We start from the raw sequence: 20,098 nt of genomic DNA, 5'->3' as shown, positions 1-20,098 counted from the left end.
TTGTCCCTCTTCCTCTGAACACCGAGAAGTGAGAAGTGCGGCCTTGTCTCAGCTGTACCGCCTGCCTCTGAGACGGTCCCCACTCCCAGCATCCAAGGAACCCCAGGGTTCCGCCCGCCCAACATCACCCCCCTCTTTCCCAGCGTCTCCGCCCCCCGCCCCGCCCCCGGGCTGGCTCTCGGAGGAGGGGGAGCTGCTGTCACCGCTGCCGCCGCCGCCTCAGCTTCCCACAGCCGCTGCCGCCGCTGTCATCGCTTGCCTGGTCCCGCCGCCAGGCCCAGTGCTTTGACTTCGCCGGACCGGGGCGCTCTACAGAGACTTCCTTACTCCTTCCTGGGGGTCCGGGACGCACAGCTCGGCGTGGGGGGAATCTCCGCTGGCGGGGGACAGAGAGGGAGGAGCCTGCAGCTGGAGCCAGCGCCACCCGTCTTCTGGATCAACAAGACAGGACAGGTTGAGGGGCGTCGGGGAAAGGAAGAGGGGGTGCTTCAGGCAGTCCCGGGAGGACGAGAAAGCCCGTCGCAGGAAGCTGTTCTGACTTACTGGGGGCCTGATCACATTTGGGAAGTAGTGACAACGTGGGTGCACTCTTCTTTTGAGGGGCTGGTTAGACTAGAGGGCGTGGGATCTAAACAGCACCAGCTGTTCCTGAGGAAATTTAAGGGGTAATCAGAGAGAGAGAGACAGAGAGGGAGGGAGGGAGGCTCCTTGTTTTGATGTGACAGGGTCCTCTAGAAAACCACCTGGTGTACAAGCACTGGGCAGGGCTGACTGGGAGGGGACCCCACAGGAGCGGTAGGGTGACGGGTGAGGGAAGGAAGGGGTCTTGAGCAGCTGCAGTCTGTGCCGCCTGAAATGAGGGGGGCAGTGAAAAAGGCCATTGTCCAGGTACAAGGTCTGGGTAACCCTTCTCACTGAACTTGGACAGCCTGGAGAGTCTGCGATCTACTGGAAGGTTCAGAGAAAAGCAAAAGGCACCACGGTTGGGTTCCTGCTTGACATTGACAGCGGCTCAGCAAGGGTGGAGCGAGCTAATATCCCCACGGCTGAGGACCCACACCCTTGGATTAGAAAAGCGCTGTAGGCCTGTGGGTGGCCCTAAGATTGGCAGGAAAGGGGCCTGGGGCTATTGGGACTACCTCTGAGGAATTTGGGGGTCTTGGCTTTGGGATAGAGAAAGTGAGGACAAAGACACTGGAGAGGACGAAGGAGGCGAGTTTTCAGTAGGAGACAAAATTCGTGGGTGAGGTCCATTTAGGAGCGCACAGGCTGCTGGATCGGCTGGCTGGAGCGATCAGAGGGCAAGGGTGGGAGCCGGTGGCTGTAGGGGCACCTGGGGGAGTTTGGGGCTTAACCTCAGGTCCTGTGGGTGGGGCGGTGAGTTGGTTCCTGAACATCCACAACATGCCCCGGTGAGAGGGCTCCTCTTGGGGAGCCCAGCGCGCTCCGGGCGCCTGCTGGTTTGGGGGTGTCTCCTCCCGAAGCGGTATGGCGGCGCTGGCCAGTAGCCTGATCCGGCAGAAGCGGGAGGTCCGTGAGCCCGGGGGTAGCCGGCCGGTGTCGGCGCAGCGGCGCGTGTGTCCCCGCGGCACCAAGTCCCTTTGCCAGAAGCAGCTCCTCATCTTGCTGTCCAAGGTGCGACTGTGCGGGGGGCGGCCCGCGCGGCAGGACCGCGGCCCGGGTGAGTGCGGCTGGGGCGGGGTGTCCGGGGTCTCTCTGCCTGGGAGCTTAAGGCCAGGGACTCCGAAGAATGCCACCCGACAGTGGGAGGTCCCCAAAAGTGGAAGGGGAGGGGGTCAGGACCACAAAGTCTATCGGGCCATGCCTCAATTTCCCTCCTCTTTCGTCCAAAATGCCGAGTCTCCTTGCTTTCGAGGGCAAGGGGGGGGGGAGAAGGTTTGAGGGGCCGAATCTGGCGCCCCGAACCTCGCAGCTCCAGCCTACCCTCCCCAAACAGGAGTCCCCACCCCCATCATCCTCTGTCTACGTGCTGGTTCTCGCGATTCTTTCAAATCCAGAGCCTAGGGGCCTGGGGGTTTCTGGACGCTGGGTCACCTGGAGACTTTCTGCATCTCGGGCCGCCCCGCCCCCGTTCCGGCTCTCCCCCCTTCTTCCCCGACCTGGCTCCGTTCCTCCCGGTCCAGCTCGCCTAGCTCAGAGCCAGTCTCCCCAGCTCTTCCTCGGGTGTCCTTGCAGCTACCTCGCCAGCCAGGACCCCCCCCCCCCGCCCCGCCCCGCGCGCCCTCCTCCTGAGACCTGCGCCTCGAGAGGGGAACCCGGCACTCCCTCCCATTACCCCCGTGCGACTCTGAAATCGGGCCCCACAGGATCCAAGAACCCGGTATCAGGAGGAACTCGACACACAGTTCACCTCTGGAGAAAGGCAGAGAGAGACTTGGGGGGGGGGTCGTACCACCTACACTGGGGGACAGGGGAAGCCGGCAGCGAACAGCGACTGGAGAGAAGAGTGGTGAGGGTTAGCATGTGGTCCCGATCCAGGTCCAACAGTCAGGGAGGGAGTCCCCTCTGGCCCCGCTCCAGTCGGCTCCCAGTTCCCCTAGAGGTAGCCCCTCGCACCCTCGTCCCCCCACCGGCTTTCCGCAGTGGTACGGTCCGCAGCCCACCCTCCAAGTGGGACCCGGCCCCCACGTGACTCAGCCTGCCTCTCCATCTGGCCGGCCCCCTCCCCCCATTTCCTTGCTATAGTCTGAATGTCCCCTATCCCAGGCAGGTTACCTGGCTGAAAGGGGGGGGGGGAACTGAGCCTCAGGGAGAATGTACCCCCCCCACCCCCCAGTGAGCCAGCAGACTGACAGACAGATAGACAGACAGACAGATGGGTCAGTGTCAGACAGACCGGCGCTGGGCCAAGGCAAGGCTCGAGCCAACCCAGCGGCCGCCGCAGCAGCAGGTGCTGAGTCAGCGTCAGGCCCAGGGCCACCCCCACTGCTGAGGGGGAGCCCCTTCTCTGTGGTCACCTCGACGTCTTCCACCCCACATTCGCAAACACACTGCCCATTCGGCAGCCCTGCTTGTCTCTCTTTAATGCCTCTTGATGTATCTCTCCTCCTCCTCCTTCCCCTCCCCTCCCCCCTCCGGTTGAGCTGTAGAGTAGGAATTAAGCCATTTAAATAAATTTCAATAAATTAAACTGAAAGCTCTTGGTTAGAGGAAACCCAAGGGACCTACTCCCCCCCCCCCCCCACATCCTCCCAGCGAATCCCCAGGAGCCAAAGAGAGGTGGGAGAGAGCTTCCTTGGAGGGAAGAGAGCTGGGGGCCCAAGACCCTCTCCCTTCTTTATTTCTTGTGATCCCGCCAAGTTGTAGGTATGTTTCTGGGAACAGGGATGTCATTTTTCAAAGATGAATCTCTTTCTCTCTCTCTCTCTCTCTCAGAGCCTCAGCTCAAAGGCATAGTCACCAAACTGTTCTGCCGCCAGGGTTTCTACCTCCAGGCGAATCCCGACGGGAGCATCCAGGGCACCCCAGAGGACACCAGCTCCTTCAGTGAGAGGGGAAGCCAGCTGCTGGGGTGGGAAGCGGGAAGATGGGGACAGAAAATGACAATCCTATTCCCTCTTCAAGCTCTGTTGCTTTCAGTCCATCCGTCCTCCCTGCCCCCCCACAAGCAGCAGAGACAAGATAGGGGGTAGGGAGAGGCTCAGATGAGAGGACTGAGTACTGATAGGTTCTCTCTCTTCCAGCTCACTTCAACCTGATCCCTGTGGGGCTCCGAGTGGTCACCATTCAGAGTGCTAAGCTGGGACACTATATGGCCATGAATGCTGAGGGGCTGCTGTACAGCTCGGTGAGACAATGAAGCTGGGGGACTGGGGACACCCCCAATCTATACAACCTTCCTTAGCCTCAGATTTTGCACTCAGGACTCCTCCCCTCCCTCCAGTTTTGGTTGATCACCATTACTACCTACCTTCTCTAGGGTGTATTTAATCCCTGCTCCCCAACCAGCCAAGTACCCCCAGGTTCTTTGGGAGTTCGACTCAGCCTTTTCCAGAGTTCAGTTTCCAGCCGCTCTCCTCTAGATTTCATTATTACTCATTTCTGCTCTCATTCAGGATAGAGATTAAAAGAGAGGAGGGAAGGAATCTTATTCCAGCCCAGTGCCCAAGTCTGGTTTGGAACCCTCAGTGGCTCACCCAGCTCTTCCTTGTCTTCACTTTACTGTGGTCCCTACATGGGAAGGAAGCAATTTCCTCCCTCCTGCCCATTTCTCCCCCACGCCTCCATTATAACCTGGCTTCATCTTCTGAAGAGCTTCCTTCCGCCAGTGATGTGTTTTTCTATCTCTCTGTGTATGCCTTTCTGGGTCTTTGTTTCCTCAGCCACATTTCACAGCTGAGTGTCGCTTTAAGGAATGTGTCTTTGAGAATTACTATGTCCTCTATGCCTCTGCTCTCTACCGACAACGCCGTTCTGGGAGGGCCTGGTACCTAGGCCTAGACAAGGAAGGCCGAGTTATGAAGGGAAATCGAGTCAAGAAGACCAAGGCAGCTGCCCACTTTGTGCCCAAACTCCTGGAGGGTGGGTATAAACTCAAGAAGAGGTGGGGCATGTGGGAGGGTCTTGACCTTAACATAGACATTTAGTGACACACAAATCAGGCTGTGAATGTTGAAACACTGTTATAACTGGCCAAGGCAGAAAGACTTTAACCTTTAGGGGTTTGGGAAGCTTCCTTCTTTGGGTTGGGGTTCTCAGAGGGTAAGTGAAGGGGAAGGGAGCTCTTGCAAGGGGTCCTACCTGAGTCTCTGTGCGCCTAACTCTCCTTCCCTGCTCCTTTCTCTCTCCCCTTCACAGTGGCCATGTACCGGGAGCCTTCTCTCCACAGTGTCCCTGAGACTTCCCCTTCCAGTCCCCCTGCCCCCTGAGATGTAGTCCCTGGATTGGAGGCTCCGTGGACTGCAAGTGAGCCAGCCACCACCACAGCCTATCTCTCAGCCCTGCTCCTGGCCCTGCTGTCCACCCCTGCTGCCACACATATGCCCTGAACAGCCACGTCCCATATACTAGGTGCTCTCCCCTGAAGAAGCCTAGGGGCTGGCTGCTGAGACTTTTAGAGCCTTAGGTCCCTGAGAGGGTTAGAGAAGGGGATGTCTGAAAATAGTCCTGGCTGATCACTTCATTTTTTTTCCCCATCACACAACCCCCAAAGCCTTTTCCTGAGATGGTGCTGGGGGTTCCAAAACTAACAAAGCCAGGACCGAAATATTCCCCACCCCCAGCTCAGCTCTATACTTCTTTTCATTGCCACTGAGCCATAGATTTATAGATCCACGGGAGCTCAGGATTAGTTTCCTTCTGTCCCCATTCTACCTTTTGCCTTGGTCTGGGAAGTTCTTGTACACCAGACACCCCAGACAAGGCCATTTCTGTACTAGGGCTCTTCAACGGAATTCAGACATGCTACCAAAGTCTGTTTGGATCCATCAGGCTTCTATTCTTGACCCAGATGGATCCCGGCTTCTAAGTAGAAAAAAGGCTGGATTTGAGCTCTATCTAGCTGTTGGCCTTCGCCTGAACTGGGACCAGTCTCAAGTCACCAGAGGTTTAACCTTCTTATCCCAGAGACACTCAATACTAGAGCATGGTGTTCTAGTCCTTTATTGGAGCCATATTTCCTCCTTAATCTCAGCTCTAAGACATAGGCCATGACTCTCAGCCCTTCTCTCCAGGATGGATTTAGGGCCTATATAGCCATATTATTGCTCTAGAGTAAATTCTAGATCCACCTTCCCATCTTCTCTAATAATATCTATTAAAAATGAACTCTGAAAAGGACACAGTTATGATTCATAAAGCACTAATTATTTCTGAACCAGGCATGGTTGCAAATGCCTATAATACTAGCACTCAGGAGGCTGAGGTAGTACATTGAGAAAAAAAATTGAGGCCAGACTGGGCTACGTGCATAGCAAGACCCTTTGTCAACAAAAGGAATAAATAGACAAGTAATTAGTTCTAGTTGAATCAAGAACCACTTCTTGTTTTTCCTAGATAATTTTCTAAAAATTTTATTCTTTCTTATTTATACATACTGTTTCTAGTTCCTGCATCGTAGATGGGTTTCTGCCAGAAAAACAGAGTCTGGGGAAGGGGAATAGAATTTTGGAGTGATCCTTGGCTTATTATACTTGGGAGGAAGAAGGAACCAAAACCATAGCATAATTGAACCTGTGTCTGGTTGCGGGGGACATGAACACTTAGCTACCTCAGCAGGAATTCCTTCTAGGTCCCCTTTAAAGCTGAGGTCCTTAAGGATAATGAGTCTAGAATAAAAAAGGACAAATGGGACACAGACTTGACATTCCCCAGTAAGGAAACCCTAATTAAGCAATAAGTTCCACCTCTTGTTCCCTACAGGTCAAGGCCAAGGAGGGTGAGAACCTCTTAGGCTCTAGACCTCATACACCTTCAGAGCTTCTGAATAGAATTTGCTTTACCTTACAGCTTATAACCTCAGCCTGGTTTTAGGTACCCCCAAAGGACTTGATGATTCTGAAAAAAAGAAAAACAACAATAAAAACACAGAGCTAGTGGCAGACCTAGGAAAGACTGGGAATCACATTAATGAACTTGGAAGGCGTCTCCTGAGCCACTTTAATCTTGGGCAGGATCCCTAGGTAGGGGGTATGCTCAAAGGCTGGTCACTTTTCCTCAGGCTCTTTTACCTCTGGCTTGTTGCAAAAGACGCCCCCCCCCCATATAATTCCCCCTCCCACAGACTCCACTCATTTCCTGGCTCTGCTCCCAGAGAACCAGGTCTCCACGCTTTCTCAATTAAAGACGATTTATATGACTGAAGTGTTGTCTGTCATGTGTAAGTGGTGAGTGACAGCAGTTGCTGGGGCGGGACTGAGTCCCGAGGGCACGCGGGGCGGGTGGGCTGGCAGCTGCCCCCCCCCCCAGCAACAGGTGCACATTCCTGGGCGCCTCGTCACTTCCCCTGCTCTGGCAGCTCCAGTGGTTCTCAGAGCAAAATCACTGAGCGACACGGCCGGGTTATGGTCTCAGGGGCGCTGCTGCTGCTTTTGGGGGCGCTGGGGGCGCCCTTCGCCCCAGGTAAATCTAGTTCCCCCAAGAGGCAGTGACAACGGTCGTGGCCGGGGACAAGGACTTCACTTAGCGCTCTCCTCCTGCAGGCGCCCTTGGCTCGGAAGCTGAGGGTCGACTCCGCGAGAAGCTTTTCTCGGGCTATGATAGCTCCGTGCGGCCGGCGCGGGAGTTGGGAGATCGCGTCGAGGTCAGCGTTGGTCTCATCCTGGCGCAGCTCATCAGCCTGGTGAGGGCGCACGCCGGGGGTTGAGGTTGGACGGGTGGAACTGCTGGGGAGGCGTGGCTTTAGGTAAGGCCAAATGGATGGTCAGCCTTGGGGGCGGGATCTGAGAGGAAACTAGGCAGAAAGATGGACAAGCCGTTAGCGGAGATTGGGTAGAAATCGGGCCAATGAACAAGTTCGTGGGCGTGGCCGCTAGACGGTCCAAAGTAGAGCTGCCCAGCTACACCACGGCCTGTGGGCGGATCTTGAAGTAGAGGGAGTGGTCCTTGAGGCAGGACCGAATAAAGTTCTGGCAGTGGGCGGAGCTATGTGCTGGACAGGTCAATGAATAGCCCTAGGCGGAGATTGGGTTGGGTGGATTCTAAACTGTGGGCGGGGCCCCCCCCCCCCACCCCGGACAGAGCCTGATGACAGGCTAGAAGGGTTGGCTTCTAATGAGGCCGAAAGTAGATCGTAGGAGAGTGTTTCTGAAGTCGAATTTAGGCTTAATCTAATGCAGCCTTTTAAGAGATGGGTTTTTGGACTTACTTACAATGGTGGGTCTCAGAGAGAGGCAGAATTGCCGGGCGCAAGTGGTTCACGCCTGTAATCCTAGCTACTCAGGAGGCTGAGATCTGAGGATCGCGATTCAAAGCCAGCTCGGGCAGGAAAGTCGGTGAGACTCTTATCTCCAATTAACCACTAGAAAACCAAGAGTGGCGCTGTGGCTTAAGTGTTAGAGGGATCGCCTTGAGCTGAAGAGCTGAGGGACGGCGCCCAGGCCCAGAGTTCAAACCCCACGACTGACAAAAAAAAGAAAAAGAAAAAAAAGAGGGAGAGACAGAGTTTCTTAGGAGAGGCTTATTTGTCCAGCCCGCTCATTTCTCTCCACCCTTTTCACCTCTACTCTTTCAATTTTCCTTTCTAGAACGAGAAAGATGAAGAGATGAGCACAAAGGTGTACTTAGACCTGGTATGGAGATCTCCGGAGTAGGGAAATGCATTCCACTCCTTTTACAATTTATTAGAATGTCCAGGTCCCGTTAATATATATATATATATATATACATATATATATATACATACATATACATATATATGTATATATATTTGTATCATAACATCAGAAAATACATTTATAAATGAAACAAAATTTCAGTCATTAATTCCTAAGCGAGACAGATGCAGTCTTCATTCTATTAGAAAAACAAACAGGGAGCTGGGAATGTGGCTCAGTGGTAGAATGCTTGTCTAGTATGCACGAAGCCCTGGGTTCCATTCCTTAGTACCACATAAACAGAAAAGGCCAGAAGTAGCACTGTGGCTCACGTGGTAGAGTACTAGCCTTGAGCAAAAGAAGCTCAGGGACAGTGCTCAGGCCCTGAGTTCAAGCCCCTGGTCTGGCAAAAAACAAACAAAAAAAACCAGGTTTGAAAGTAGAGCTGTCGCTCAAGTGGCAGAATACTAATGTTGAGCCAAAATGCTCAGGAATAGTTCCCAGGCCCTGAGTTCAAGACCTCGTACTGGCACAAAAACAAAGAAACAAAAATAGGTTTAGGGCCACCAATTTGAATTTCCATTCACTAAAGAATCATAAACTACAGTGTGAAAGCAAAACAGTTTTGAGAAAAGCTAGTACACTTTTGGTTTTATACATTAAAAATAGGAGACCAAGTGAGTGAAAGCAGAACTATAGCCAGAATGTACAACTCTTCACCACAGTCCATTTCTCCTGTTTGGCTCCTCCCTTGCGTTTTTTTCCTGGGCTTCCTTTTAGACATTTCAAGTCCTTTTCTGGCCTCTAGCACAAAGAGCCCTTCAGCTTCTTCTTCCCTAGGAATGGACCGATTATAGACTAAGCTGGGATCCTGCAGAATACGATGGCATCGACTTGCTTCGCATTACACCTGAATCTGTGTGGCTCCCTGACGTGGTGCTGCTGAACAAGTAGGATCTTTCCTAAGCCTGGGAAGGTGGTGCCTTGGAGGGGCGGGGCCTCCAAGGGATGGGTCCCTATCCTAGCTGAGAGAATCCTTCTATGCAGCAATGATGGAAATTTTGACGTTGCTTTGGATATTAATGTCGTGGTGTCCTTCGGTGGCACGGTGCGTTGGCAGCCCCCTGGCATCTATCGAAGCAGCTGCAGCATTCAGGTTTTCAGGCTCCACCTCTTCTCAGACATTCTAACTCCCCAGCAATTTCTCTCCTTCTCCACTATCCCCATGACTTTTGCTTTTGTTTGTCCTGATTTTCCACTGACTATCCCTTATACACTTGCTTTGACTTCCAATCTTCTGTGATCCTCCTCCATCTCCCCTTAATAACTCTGCTTCCTCTGCACCTCACTTACCTGTCATTTCCTTTAGTGATCCCTATTTCCTTAGTGCTCCATATTTTGTTCTCTTACCACTGACCCTGGCCCTAACCCGTTCTTAGGCAGCTCCAATGACTCTCTTCCTCTCCCCCATTCCAGGTCACTTACTTCCCCTTTGACTGGCAGAACTGTACCATGGTGTTTAGTTCATACAGCTATGACAGCTCAGAGGTCAGCCTGCACACAGGCCTGGATCCTGATGGGCAGGAACGGCAGGAAATCTACATTCATGAAGGGACTTTCATTGGTGAGTGGGTATGGCTCCAAAAATCCATAGGCTTTCTGAATTTCAGTCTCTAACGTATACTGCCAGTGATACTCAATGTAACCCTGTGAGGTCAGCAAGCTGGGTGCCCTATCAACACTTTACAAATATGGAAATTGAGACTTCATTCTTATTAGGGATGGGCTTCCCAGCATAGTGTGCCATACCAGGCGCTGACCCATCTCCCACATCAATGTGCCCTTCTTTTTTTCTGCTACTCCTCCAGAGAACGGCCAATGGGAGATTATTCACAAGCCCTCTCGGCTAGTCCAGCCGCCAGGGGATCCAAGGGGAGGGAGGGAAGGACAGCATCAGGAAGTTACCTTCTATCTCATCATCCGACGGAAACCTCTCTTCTACCTGGTCAATGTCATTGCCCCATGCATCCTCATCACTCTCCTGGCCATCTTTGTCTTCTACCTACCACCAGATGCAGGTAAGGGGCTTAGCTCAGCTTCTTCCCCTTGATCTTTAGGCTAGGTTTTCCTGCCAATGGGAACCATCAAGGATTGGACTTCAGAAATCCCAGGTTTTCCCTCCCACCAACCCTCCTACCAATAGACTCAACTTCAGGTCCTACATTCTCTCTGCTGCTGGCCTCCCACAATTCCCCTAACAGTCCTAGCCTCTTATTCATGAAACCTCCATTTCCCTGACCAACCAAATTCCAAGCCGAGCCAACTCTACTGTGTCTTTTCTGAATCCTGGAAACCTCCCTCCCCGCACTTTTCAGACACACACTTATGCTTTAACTCTCAATCTCTGAGAAATAATCGTTAACATTTCTCTAGAAATATAATGTAGTTTCAGGGTACCTCTCCCTTAAGTTCTGATCTGGAAATGGGGACAATCCTTATCCTGATGCAGTGGATTATATTAAGTTAACAAAACTATGCCTGAATAAAAAAACAAAACAAAAACTATGCCTGACCGGCATGGTTGTCATACTAGCTACGCAGGAAGCTGAGATCTGAAGATCAAGGTATGAACCTAGCCTGGGCAGAAAAGTCTGTGAAACTCTAATCTCCAATTAACCAGCAAAAAGCTGGAAGTAAAGGTATGGCTTAAGTAGTAGAGCACCAGTCTAGACCAAAAAGAGCTAAGGGAGAGCATGAGGCCCTGAATTCAAGTCCCAGTACCAGCAAAACAAAAACAGACAACAACCTATGCTTGGTACTCAGTAAGATATATGTATTTATTGTTTGTTTAGTTGAGTTTTTGAAAATTATCAAAGAAGCTGGGTGCCGGTGGCTCATGCCTGTAATCCTAGCTAGTCAGGAGGCTGAGATCTGAGGATCACAATTCAAAGCTAGCCCGGGCAGGAAAGTCCATGAGACTCTTATCTCCAATAAACCACTAGAAAACCAGAAGTGGTGCTGTGGTTCAAACGGTAGACTGCTTGCCTTGAGCTGAAGAGTTCGGGGACAGTGCCCAGGCCCAGAGTTCAAGCCCTATTATCGACAGAAAAAAAAAATCAAAGAATACTTGTTTTAAGGTAATACAATGAACATGTTATATGTATTTTTTTTTTTTTTTTTGTCAGTCGTGGGGCTTGAACTCTGGGCCTGGGCACTGTCCCTCAGCTCTTCAGCTCAAGGCGAACGCTCTACCACTTGAGCTACAGCGCCACATCCGGTTTTCTGGTGGTTTATTGGAGATAGGAGTCTCACATTCTCTCCTGCCCGGGCTGGCTTTGAACCACGATCCTCAGATCTCAGCCTCCTGAGTAGCTAGGATTACAGGCGTGAGCCACCAGCGCCCGGCTGAACATGTTATATGTATTAATTGTAATTTTTACAATGACCATTCAAGGTATCAAACTGCCATTCTCATTTTACAGAGAAAGATAGAAGCTGAAAATTTAAATCATGACATCACACAGAGAGGTGTAGTGTTTCTATTGCTACCCTGGTTAAGGCCAGGTATTTAATTCAAGCCTTTGATCAAATCAGGCCTGTAATTCAAAGGCCTGACATCCTTAGTTTGCAATGTCTTTTGTATGCTACAGGTAGAATAAGGTACCTTGTATACTGTATACTGCTTCATTGTATACAACATCCTTGTATATCATTTCATTTTTAGATCCTATTGCTATATTTTCTCTGAAAATATATAGAGGTTGGTCCATTCACTCATGCAACTATATTTTTGAGTATCTGTATTTTACTAGGCATTAGCAAATGCATGAATGGTGAATGCATGAGTGAATTAAAAAAAAAAAAAAAGCCAAGTGCAGTGACTCAAGCCTGTAATCCTAGCTATTTGGGAGTCAGAGATTTGGAATAGAGATTCAAGGCCAGCCTCAAAAGACTCCATCTCGGGGCTGGGAAGGTAGCTCAGCAGTAGAGTGCATGCCTTGCAAGCATGAGGCCCTGGGTTCGATTCCTCAGCACCACATAAGCAAAAAGAAAAAAGCCAAAAATGGCGCTGTGGCTCAAGTGGTAGAGTGCTAGCTAGCCTTGAGCTGAAGAGCTGAGGGACAGTGCCCAGGCCCAGAGTTCAGGCCCCATGACTGGACCCAAAAAAAAAAAAAAAAGAAACCTAAGCCGGGGACTGGTGGCTCATGCCTGTAATCCTAGCTACTAAGGAGGCTGAGATCTGAGGATCAGGGTTCAAAGCCAGCCTGGGCAGGATAGGCTGTGAGACTCTTTTTTTTTTTTTAATAAGTTTTTTATTGTGAAAGTACTGTACAGAGGGTTACAATCAAATGAGCAAGGTAATGAGTACATTTTTCTTTTTCTTTTTGTTTTGGTTGGTCATGGGGCTTGAACTCTGGGCCTGAGTGTTGTCCCTCAGCTCTTCAGCTCAAGGCCAGCGCTCTACCACTTGAGCTATAGCACCACTTCTGGTTTTCTAGTGGTTTATTGGAGGTAGGAGTCTCACGGTGTTTCCTGCCCGGGCTGGCTTTGAACCCCGATCCTCAGATCTCAGCCTCCTGAGTAGCTAGAATTACAGATGTGAGCCATATGCCAGGCTATGAGTACATTTCTTATCAAGCATTGTTGCCTCCTCCTTTGTTTTTCCCCTACCATCCCTTCCCTCCCATTTCCACAAGTGCATTCTCCCCCACCCACCCCCCGCTCTTTTTTTTTTGGGGGGGGGGAGTTGTGAGGCTTGAACTTTTGGCTTGAGTGCTGTCCCTGCGCTCTTCTGCTCAAGGCGAGGGCTCTATCCCTTGAGCCACAGCACCACTTCCGGTTTTCTAGTGGTTTATTGGAGTTAAGAGTCTCACAGACTTTCCTACTGGGGCTGGCTTTGAACTGTGATCCTCAGGTCTCAGCCTCCTGATTAGCTAGGATGACAGGCATGAGTCATGAGCGCCCGGCTAAATAAGGAAGCTTAATGAAAAGATATTTAGTGATCTTCCCCATAGTATGGGGGACATTTGGCCTTGAGCCCTTCTACCTTCAGGCTCCTGATCTCTATCAAACACTACTATGCTCAACACTCCAAAATAACATTTTTGTCTGAAATTTTATCTATGTTTCTCAAGCTAGTTGATCTCCATGTCAACTAGCTAATTGTATATCATTCTTTTGTTTATCCATGACACTCAAATGTTCTGTAATAGATTAAGCAATATGTTAGGTCACTTTATCAGTCAATACTACATGAATGTTGCATCTTTTGTACTTCAAATGGTAAAAGTATACTTACAAACTAAAAAAGAAAGAAAGAAAGAAAGAAGGAAGAAAGAGGGCTGGGAAGGTGGCTCAGTGATAGACCGCTTGCCTTGCATGCTCGAGGCCCTGGGTTCGATTCCTCAGTACCACATAAGCAAAAAGAAAAAAGCTGGAAGTGGCGCTGTGGCTCAAGTGGTAGAGCGCTAGCCTTGAGCTGAAGAGCTGAGGGACAGTGCCCAGGCCCAGAGTTCAGGCCCCACGACTGGAAAAAATAAAAATAATTTTAAAAAAAAGAAAAGTAAGAAGAAAGAAGAAAAGGGTTTGTTTGACCTGAATGAGGAAAGAAAAACCCTGGCATGTGTTTGATGGGAAAATGTGCCACGCAGAAGAAACAGTTAAGTACAAAGGCTCTCCAATGGGAAAGTCTCTATTTTATTTTATTTTTTTTTGTCAGTCATGGGGCTTGAACTCTGGGCCTGGGCACTGTCCTTCAGCTCTTCAGCTCAAGGCTAGTGCTCTACCACTTGGGCCACATAGCCACTTCCGGTTTTCTAATAGTTTATTGGAGGTAAGAGTCTCATGGACTTTCTTGCCCTGGCTGGCTTTGAACCCTGATCCTCAGATCTCATCCTCTTGAGTAGCTAGGATTACAGGTATGAGCCACCAGCGCCCAGTGGGAAACTGTCTTATATATTCAAGAAATGAAGGCAGCCAATGTAACTGAAAAACTGAATGAAAATAAAGATGAAGACACGATGAAGGCAGGAAACGAATAGGAAAGTCTTGTAGAACATAGTATTTTTCTATGTTCTATTTTTCTTCCTTCCCTTCCTAATTCCTCCCCACACCCCATATCACTATGTAGCTCATCCTCTAGCTTGAGTGCTGGGATTACATACCATAACACCCAAGTAAGACTTTGCTTTCATGATGAAGATGAGGTATCACAAAACAATTTGGAGAAAATGAATGATATAATCTGCTTTATATTTCAACAACATGGTTATAGTAATTAGAGCCAGTGTAGTATTTGTCATCAGTTTCAGAATATATACTGAAGGTAGAGCCAACTGAGTTTGTTGTAAACTCGGTACAAGGGGGGAGAAAGTGCCACAGGAAAGGTAGGAATTATCATTTATAAGATGGAGGAAACCATAGTGGTGAAAGAATTAAGTTTTGGCCAAGTTTTAGATGCCTACTGGCTATTTAAGTGAAGAGTTTGAGCAGGCATTTGGACATGAGTTGGGAGATCAGGGAAGTCCAGGCTGGAGAAACAAGTGTAGGAATTAAATGATTTGCATACAAACGGCCTTCCTAAAAATCTTATCTTTGAGGGGCTGGGAAGGTGGCTCAGTGGTAGAGCGCTTGCCTTGCATGCATGAGGCCCTGGGTTCGATTCCTCAGCACCACATAAACAGAAAAAAGCCAGAAGTGGTGCTGTGGCTCAAGTGGTAGAGCCTTGAGCTGAAAAGCTGAGGGACAGTGTACAGGCGCAGAGTTGAGACCCCATGACCAGCAAGAAAAGAAAGAAAAAGCTTATCTTTGTGTGGGCTGGGAATATGGCCATTAACTCTGCCATAGTGATATCCTTCTGGCAAAGCCCTAATCCTTCTGCCTTCCCCTCTTCCCTCCTAGGAGAAAAAATGGGCCTCTCAATCTTTGCCCTGCTGACCCTTACTGTGTTCCTGCTGCTGCTGGCAGACAAAGTACCTGAGACGTCCCTGTCAGTCCCCATCATTATCAAGTATCTCATGTTCACCATGATCCTCGTCACCTTCTCAGTCATCCTGAGTGTGGTGGTCCTCAACCTACACCACCGCTCACCCCATACTCACCAAATGCCCTTTTGGGTCCGTCAGGTAAGACAGATTCCCGCAGCCTGTGTTCATTCCTTTTTGTCTAGATATCACTCCTCCCTCCCACCAAGTCTAGATGTGTTTGTGTGTGTGTGTGTGTGTGTGTGTGTGTGTGTGTGTGTGTGTGTGTACATATACAAAAGATGCAAGAGTTTATTACTATCAAACTCTTATTAAGGAAATTACAAAGGTGATTCTTCAGGCAGAGGCAACTGGTCCCAGTTGGATGGATTGAGATTCCAGTTTTTAAAAAATGATGTATTGGCCAGGCACCAGTGGCTCACAACTGTAATCCTAGCTACTCAGGAAGCTGCGATATGAGGATCGTGGTTCAAAGCCAGCCCAGGTAGGAAAGGCTGTGAGACTCTTACCTCCAATTAACCACCAGGAAACTGGAAGTGGCAATGGGCTCAAGTGCTAGCCTTGAGCTGAAGAGCTCAGGGACAGGGCTCAGGCCCAGAGTTCAAGCCCCACAACTGACAAAAAAAAAAGACATCAGGCTGGGAATGTGGCTTAGTGGTAGAGTGCTTGTATAGCATGCCTGAAGCCCTGGTTTGTATACCATATACAGAAAAAGCTGGAAGTGGTGCTGTGGCTCAAGTGGTAAAGCACTGGCCTTGAACTGAAGAGCTTGAGGATAGTGCTCAGGCCTAGAGTTCAAGCCCCATGACTGACAAAAAAAAGGCTTATCAAGCAAAACACTAGTAGTTCATACTTATAATCCTAGCTACTCAGGAGGTTGAGATCTGGAAAGTTAAGGTTTGAGGCCAGCCCAGGCAGAAAAATTTGCTAAACTCCATCTCCAAAATAACTAGCAAATAGCAGGAATGGAGGCATAGCTCAAGTTGTAGAGTGCCAGCCAAGCAAGCAAATCAAACAATCACAAGGCCTTCAGTTCAAACCTCCAAGCTACAAATAAAGAAACAAAACCTCTACTTCTTTTTTTTTTGGGGGGGGGGGGCGGGGGGTCAGTCCTGGGCCTGGGTGCTGTCCCTCAACTCTTCAGCTCAAGGCTAGTGCTCTACCACTGGAGCCACAGCACCACTTGCAGCTTTTTCTTCTTATGTGGTGCTGAGGAACTGAACCCAGGACCTCATGCATGCAAGGCAAGCACTCTACCACTGAGCCACCTTCCCAGCCCCTCTACTTCTTTTTTTTGTAGATGTTAGGGTATAGCTATCTGGCAGAGTGTTGAAGTGCCAAAGCATGATGGATGTTGAAACAGTATACAATTAGTATTTCCTTTCTTAATATTCCCTTTGGACGATCATTTCTTAGGTCTTATATTCTCTCTCTCTCTCTTTTTTTTTTTTTGTCGGTCATGGGGCTTGAACTTGGCCTGAGCGCTGTCCCTCAGCTCTTCAGCTCAAGGCGAGCGCTCTACCACTTGAGCTACAGTGCCACTTCCGGTTTTCTGGTGGTTTATTGGAGATAGGAGTCTCACGGTCTCTCCTGCCCGGGCTGGCTTTGAACCGCGATCCTCAGATCTCAACCTCCTGAGTAGCTAGGATTACAGGCATGAGCCACCAGCGCCTGGCAGGTCTTATATTCTCTTAATCATTACTGCCCATCTTGAGCCTGGGAAACATACTATCAGGATAGAAGCACTCAGAACCTCTCTCCTAAGATATCTCCCAACCAATTAAAGAGTCTTTAAATAGGCTGAGCTTGTTCACACTTACCATCCCAGGCTGGTAGAAAGAGGAGGCAGAGGATTATGCATTTGAGGTTAGAGGTTAACTGTTTACCAATATCTGATATTAAAAACAGAATACAAAATAAAGAGGGCTTGTAAGCCAGGTGCCAGTAATTCACACCTGTAATCCTAGCTACTCAGAAGGCTGAGATCTGAGGATTGTGGTTGAAAGCCAGCCATGACATGAAGTCCATGAGACTATTGTCTCCAATTAGGTATCAAAAAGCTGAAAGTTGAGCTGTGGCTCAAGTAATAGAGTTCTACCAGCCCTGAGCAAAAAAGCTCAAGGACAGTCCCTAGTTCAAGTTCAAGCCTGAGGACCAGCACAAAACAAACAAAAAAGGGATTGTGAGCCTCATGCTGGATGAGGATCGTGGTTTAAAACCAGCCCTGCTAGCAAATAGCAGGAATGGAGGCATAGCTTAAGTTGTAGAGTGCCAGCCAAGCAAGCAAATTAAACAATCACAAGGCCTTGAGTTCAAACCTCCAAGCTACAAATAAACAAAACCTATACTTCTTTTTTTTTTTCGGGGGGAGGGGGGGAGTCTGTGAGACTCTAATCTCCAATAAATCACCAGAAAACCAGAAGTGGTGCTGTGGCTCAAGTGGTAGAGTGCTAGCCTTGAGCTGAAGAGCTGAGGGACAGCGCCCAGGCCCAGAGTTCAAGCCCCACAACCAACCAAAAAAAAAAAAAAATGGGGGATTGTGATATGGCTCAAGCGGTAGACTGTTTATCAAGAAAAGTCCAGGAAGGGTTCAATCTCTAGGACCAAAGGGAGGCTGTGGGGACAGGGATACGCTCTTAGAGCTTCATTGCCTTGTCTGTTTAATACTGTGGGGACTACGTGCAGAGATGCACAGGAATGGATTCGTGGAATAGAGTAGATGGCTGTTTACCCCCACGATCTGAAGACATGAGAGCTCCCTAATACAACTCGTTTACTCTACAGATCTTCATTCACAAGCTCCCTGGGTACCTAGGTCTGAAGAGGCCCAAACCTGAGAGAGACCAGTTTCCGGAACCCCAACAGGCTTCTTCTCCAGGAAGTGGCTGGGGTCGGGGAACAGATGAATATTTTATCCGGAAGCCGCCGAATGATTTTCTCTTCCCCAAACCCAACAGGTAGGACCTACACTCAACCACATAAGTGAGGAAGAACTACAATTCCCAGAAGGCCTAGCCCACCCTCCAGCACCATGGGAGTTGTAGTTTCCCTTCTGCCATTCCTCTGGGGAAAGATATCATTTAAAACTTAGGCGAAGTTGCAGAAGTCTGGAGAACTATCTTCTGGAGGGGAGATGCTGAAGGGCCTTTGAAAGGTTTTGAGATATGACAGTCTGTTGGAGGAGGAAGCTGGAGTAGGGTCTAGGTCACAGGCTCTGGTTGTTCTTTTTTGCTCCCGTTGCGAGTTCAAACAGTCTCACATCTTACAGGTTCCAACCAGAACTGTCTGCCCCGGATCTACGGCGATTTATCGATGGTCCCAACCGGGCTGTGGGTCTACCTCAGGAACTACGGGAAGTCATTTCCTCGATCACTTACATAGCTCGGCAGTTGCAGGAACAGGAGGACTACGATGCTGTAAGACCACCGAGCGGGCAGCAGGGCAGGGATTCCAAGGCCCTGGCTTCACCCCCAAATCCAAGCTCCACCCCTAGCACTCGCTTCAGTTTCTGATTGGAAATATACTCCATTTGGCCCCGCCCCTGCATTCCGATTGGTCATTTACTGCTACTCCTCTACTCCAACACTTTCCAGTTGGGCTGCTGGCTCTTTTCTCGCACCCAGGGTAGAAAGATGCTAGTGGGGAGCTGAGGAGGTGGGCTTGGGGGCGGGGGGTGGGGAATGGAGAGAGATCTGGGCCTGAAGCTTAAGGTGGTTTCTTTTGTCTACCCTCAGCTAAAGGAGGACTGGCAGTTTGTGGCCATGGTAGTGGATCGCCTTTTCCTGTGGACCTTCATCATTTTCACGAGCGTCGGAACCCTGGTCATTTTCTTAGATGCCACGTATCATTTGCCCCCGGAGGACCCCTTTCCTTGAAGACTGAAGGTTAATTGAACCTGTACTCTGAAAGCTCTGTATTTCTGCTTTCTACTCTTTCAGTAGGGATTAGGTCTCTGATTTCCTTTCTGGGCTTTGAAGTGAGATGGAAGGCTAACAAGCTATATGCTTTATATCCACCTGAAATGCTTATCAGCTTACTTACTTAGTTCTTGAAGTGCCATTTGAATGTCAAAACTTTATTAGGGGGCTGGGAAGGTGGCTCAGTGGTAGAGCGCTTGCCTTGCATGCATGAAGCTCTGGGTTCGATTCCTCAGCACCACATAAGGGGGGGGGAAGCCGGAAGTGAAGCTGTGGCTCAAGTGGTAGAGCGCTAGCCTTGAGCTGAAGAGCTGAGGGACAGCGCCCAGGCCCAGAGTTCAAGCCCCACGACCGGGCCCCCCAAAAAACCCAAACAACTTTATTAGGACGGCAGAAAATGTCATTCACTGTTATGTGCTCAGCACCTCACACAGTCTGAATCATAGTGCTTGACATTTGTTGAGGAAAAAAAAATTCTGAACAGATGCATTTAATTAATAGTGCCTATATTTGCATGGTAGCACTAATTTCTGGTTTTAGTTTTCTGTTATCTTGTGCAATAAATACTACCTTCAGGATTTAAAAAGTTATTTCTAAAAGGCTGTATTTGTGAGGAAAGAAAAAATGCATTTAAATATTTAGGTAATAGTTTTGATGCTCAAACCATTGAACTGCTCTATATCTGTTTCCATGCCTGTAAAATGAAGCTAATAATAGTATATATCTCATTCTAAATGCCATGAATGGCTAAGTGGTGGCTGCTTGAGCAGTAGCCAAATGCCCAGTGGCTCACCCTTGTAACACTAGCTACTCAGGAGGCTGAGATCTGAGGATCATGGTTCAAAGCCAGCCTGGGTAGAGAGGTCAATGAGACACTTATATCGTTACCACCAAAATGCCAAAAGTGGAACTGTGATTCAAGTGG

The 20,098-nt window shown here is 49.4% G+C and overlaps 2 protein-coding genes across 2 annotated transcripts; both read left to right on the top strand.

Moving 5' to 3' along the window:
* Positions 1–1,394: 1,394 nt before the first annotated feature.
* On the top strand, positions 1,395–5,949 carry Fgf11 (fibroblast growth factor 11). Its single transcript, XM_042670815.1, has 5 exons — positions 1,395–1,681; positions 3,397–3,507; positions 3,705–3,808; positions 4,344–4,542; positions 4,819–5,949. Exons 1-5 carry the CDS (start codon positions 1,489–1,491, stop codon positions 4,887–4,889), a joined length of 678 nt encoding a protein of 225 aa, XP_042526749.1. The 5' UTR covers positions 1,395–1,488; the 3' UTR covers positions 4,890–5,949.
* A 1,045-nt stretch (positions 5,950–6,994) lies between these two features.
* Positions 6,995–19,329, top strand: Chrnb1 (cholinergic receptor nicotinic beta 1 subunit). The gene is made up of 11 exons (XM_042670816.1): positions 6,995–7,080; positions 7,161–7,300; positions 8,205–8,249; positions 9,114–9,223; positions 9,321–9,429; positions 9,750–9,897; positions 10,142–10,351; positions 15,174–15,397; positions 18,041–18,213; positions 18,525–18,672; positions 18,991–19,329. Exons 1-11 carry the CDS (start codon positions 7,023–7,025, stop codon positions 19,129–19,131), a joined length of 1,506 nt encoding a protein of 501 aa, XP_042526750.1. The 5' UTR covers positions 6,995–7,022; the 3' UTR covers positions 19,132–19,329.
* The last annotated feature ends 769 nt before the right edge of the window (positions 19,330–20,098 follow it).

Source organism: Dipodomys spectabilis, unplaced genomic scaffold, assembly GCF_019054845.1.
Source record: "Dipodomys spectabilis isolate Male_0828 unplaced genomic scaffold, ASM1905484v1 ptg000576l, whole genome shotgun sequence".
NCBI classification, from domain to species: Eukaryota; Metazoa; Chordata; class Mammalia; order Rodentia; family Heteromyidae; genus Dipodomys; species Dipodomys spectabilis.
Note: the sequence above shows the minus strand (reverse complement) of the source record. Positions and strands in the feature narration are given on the sequence as shown.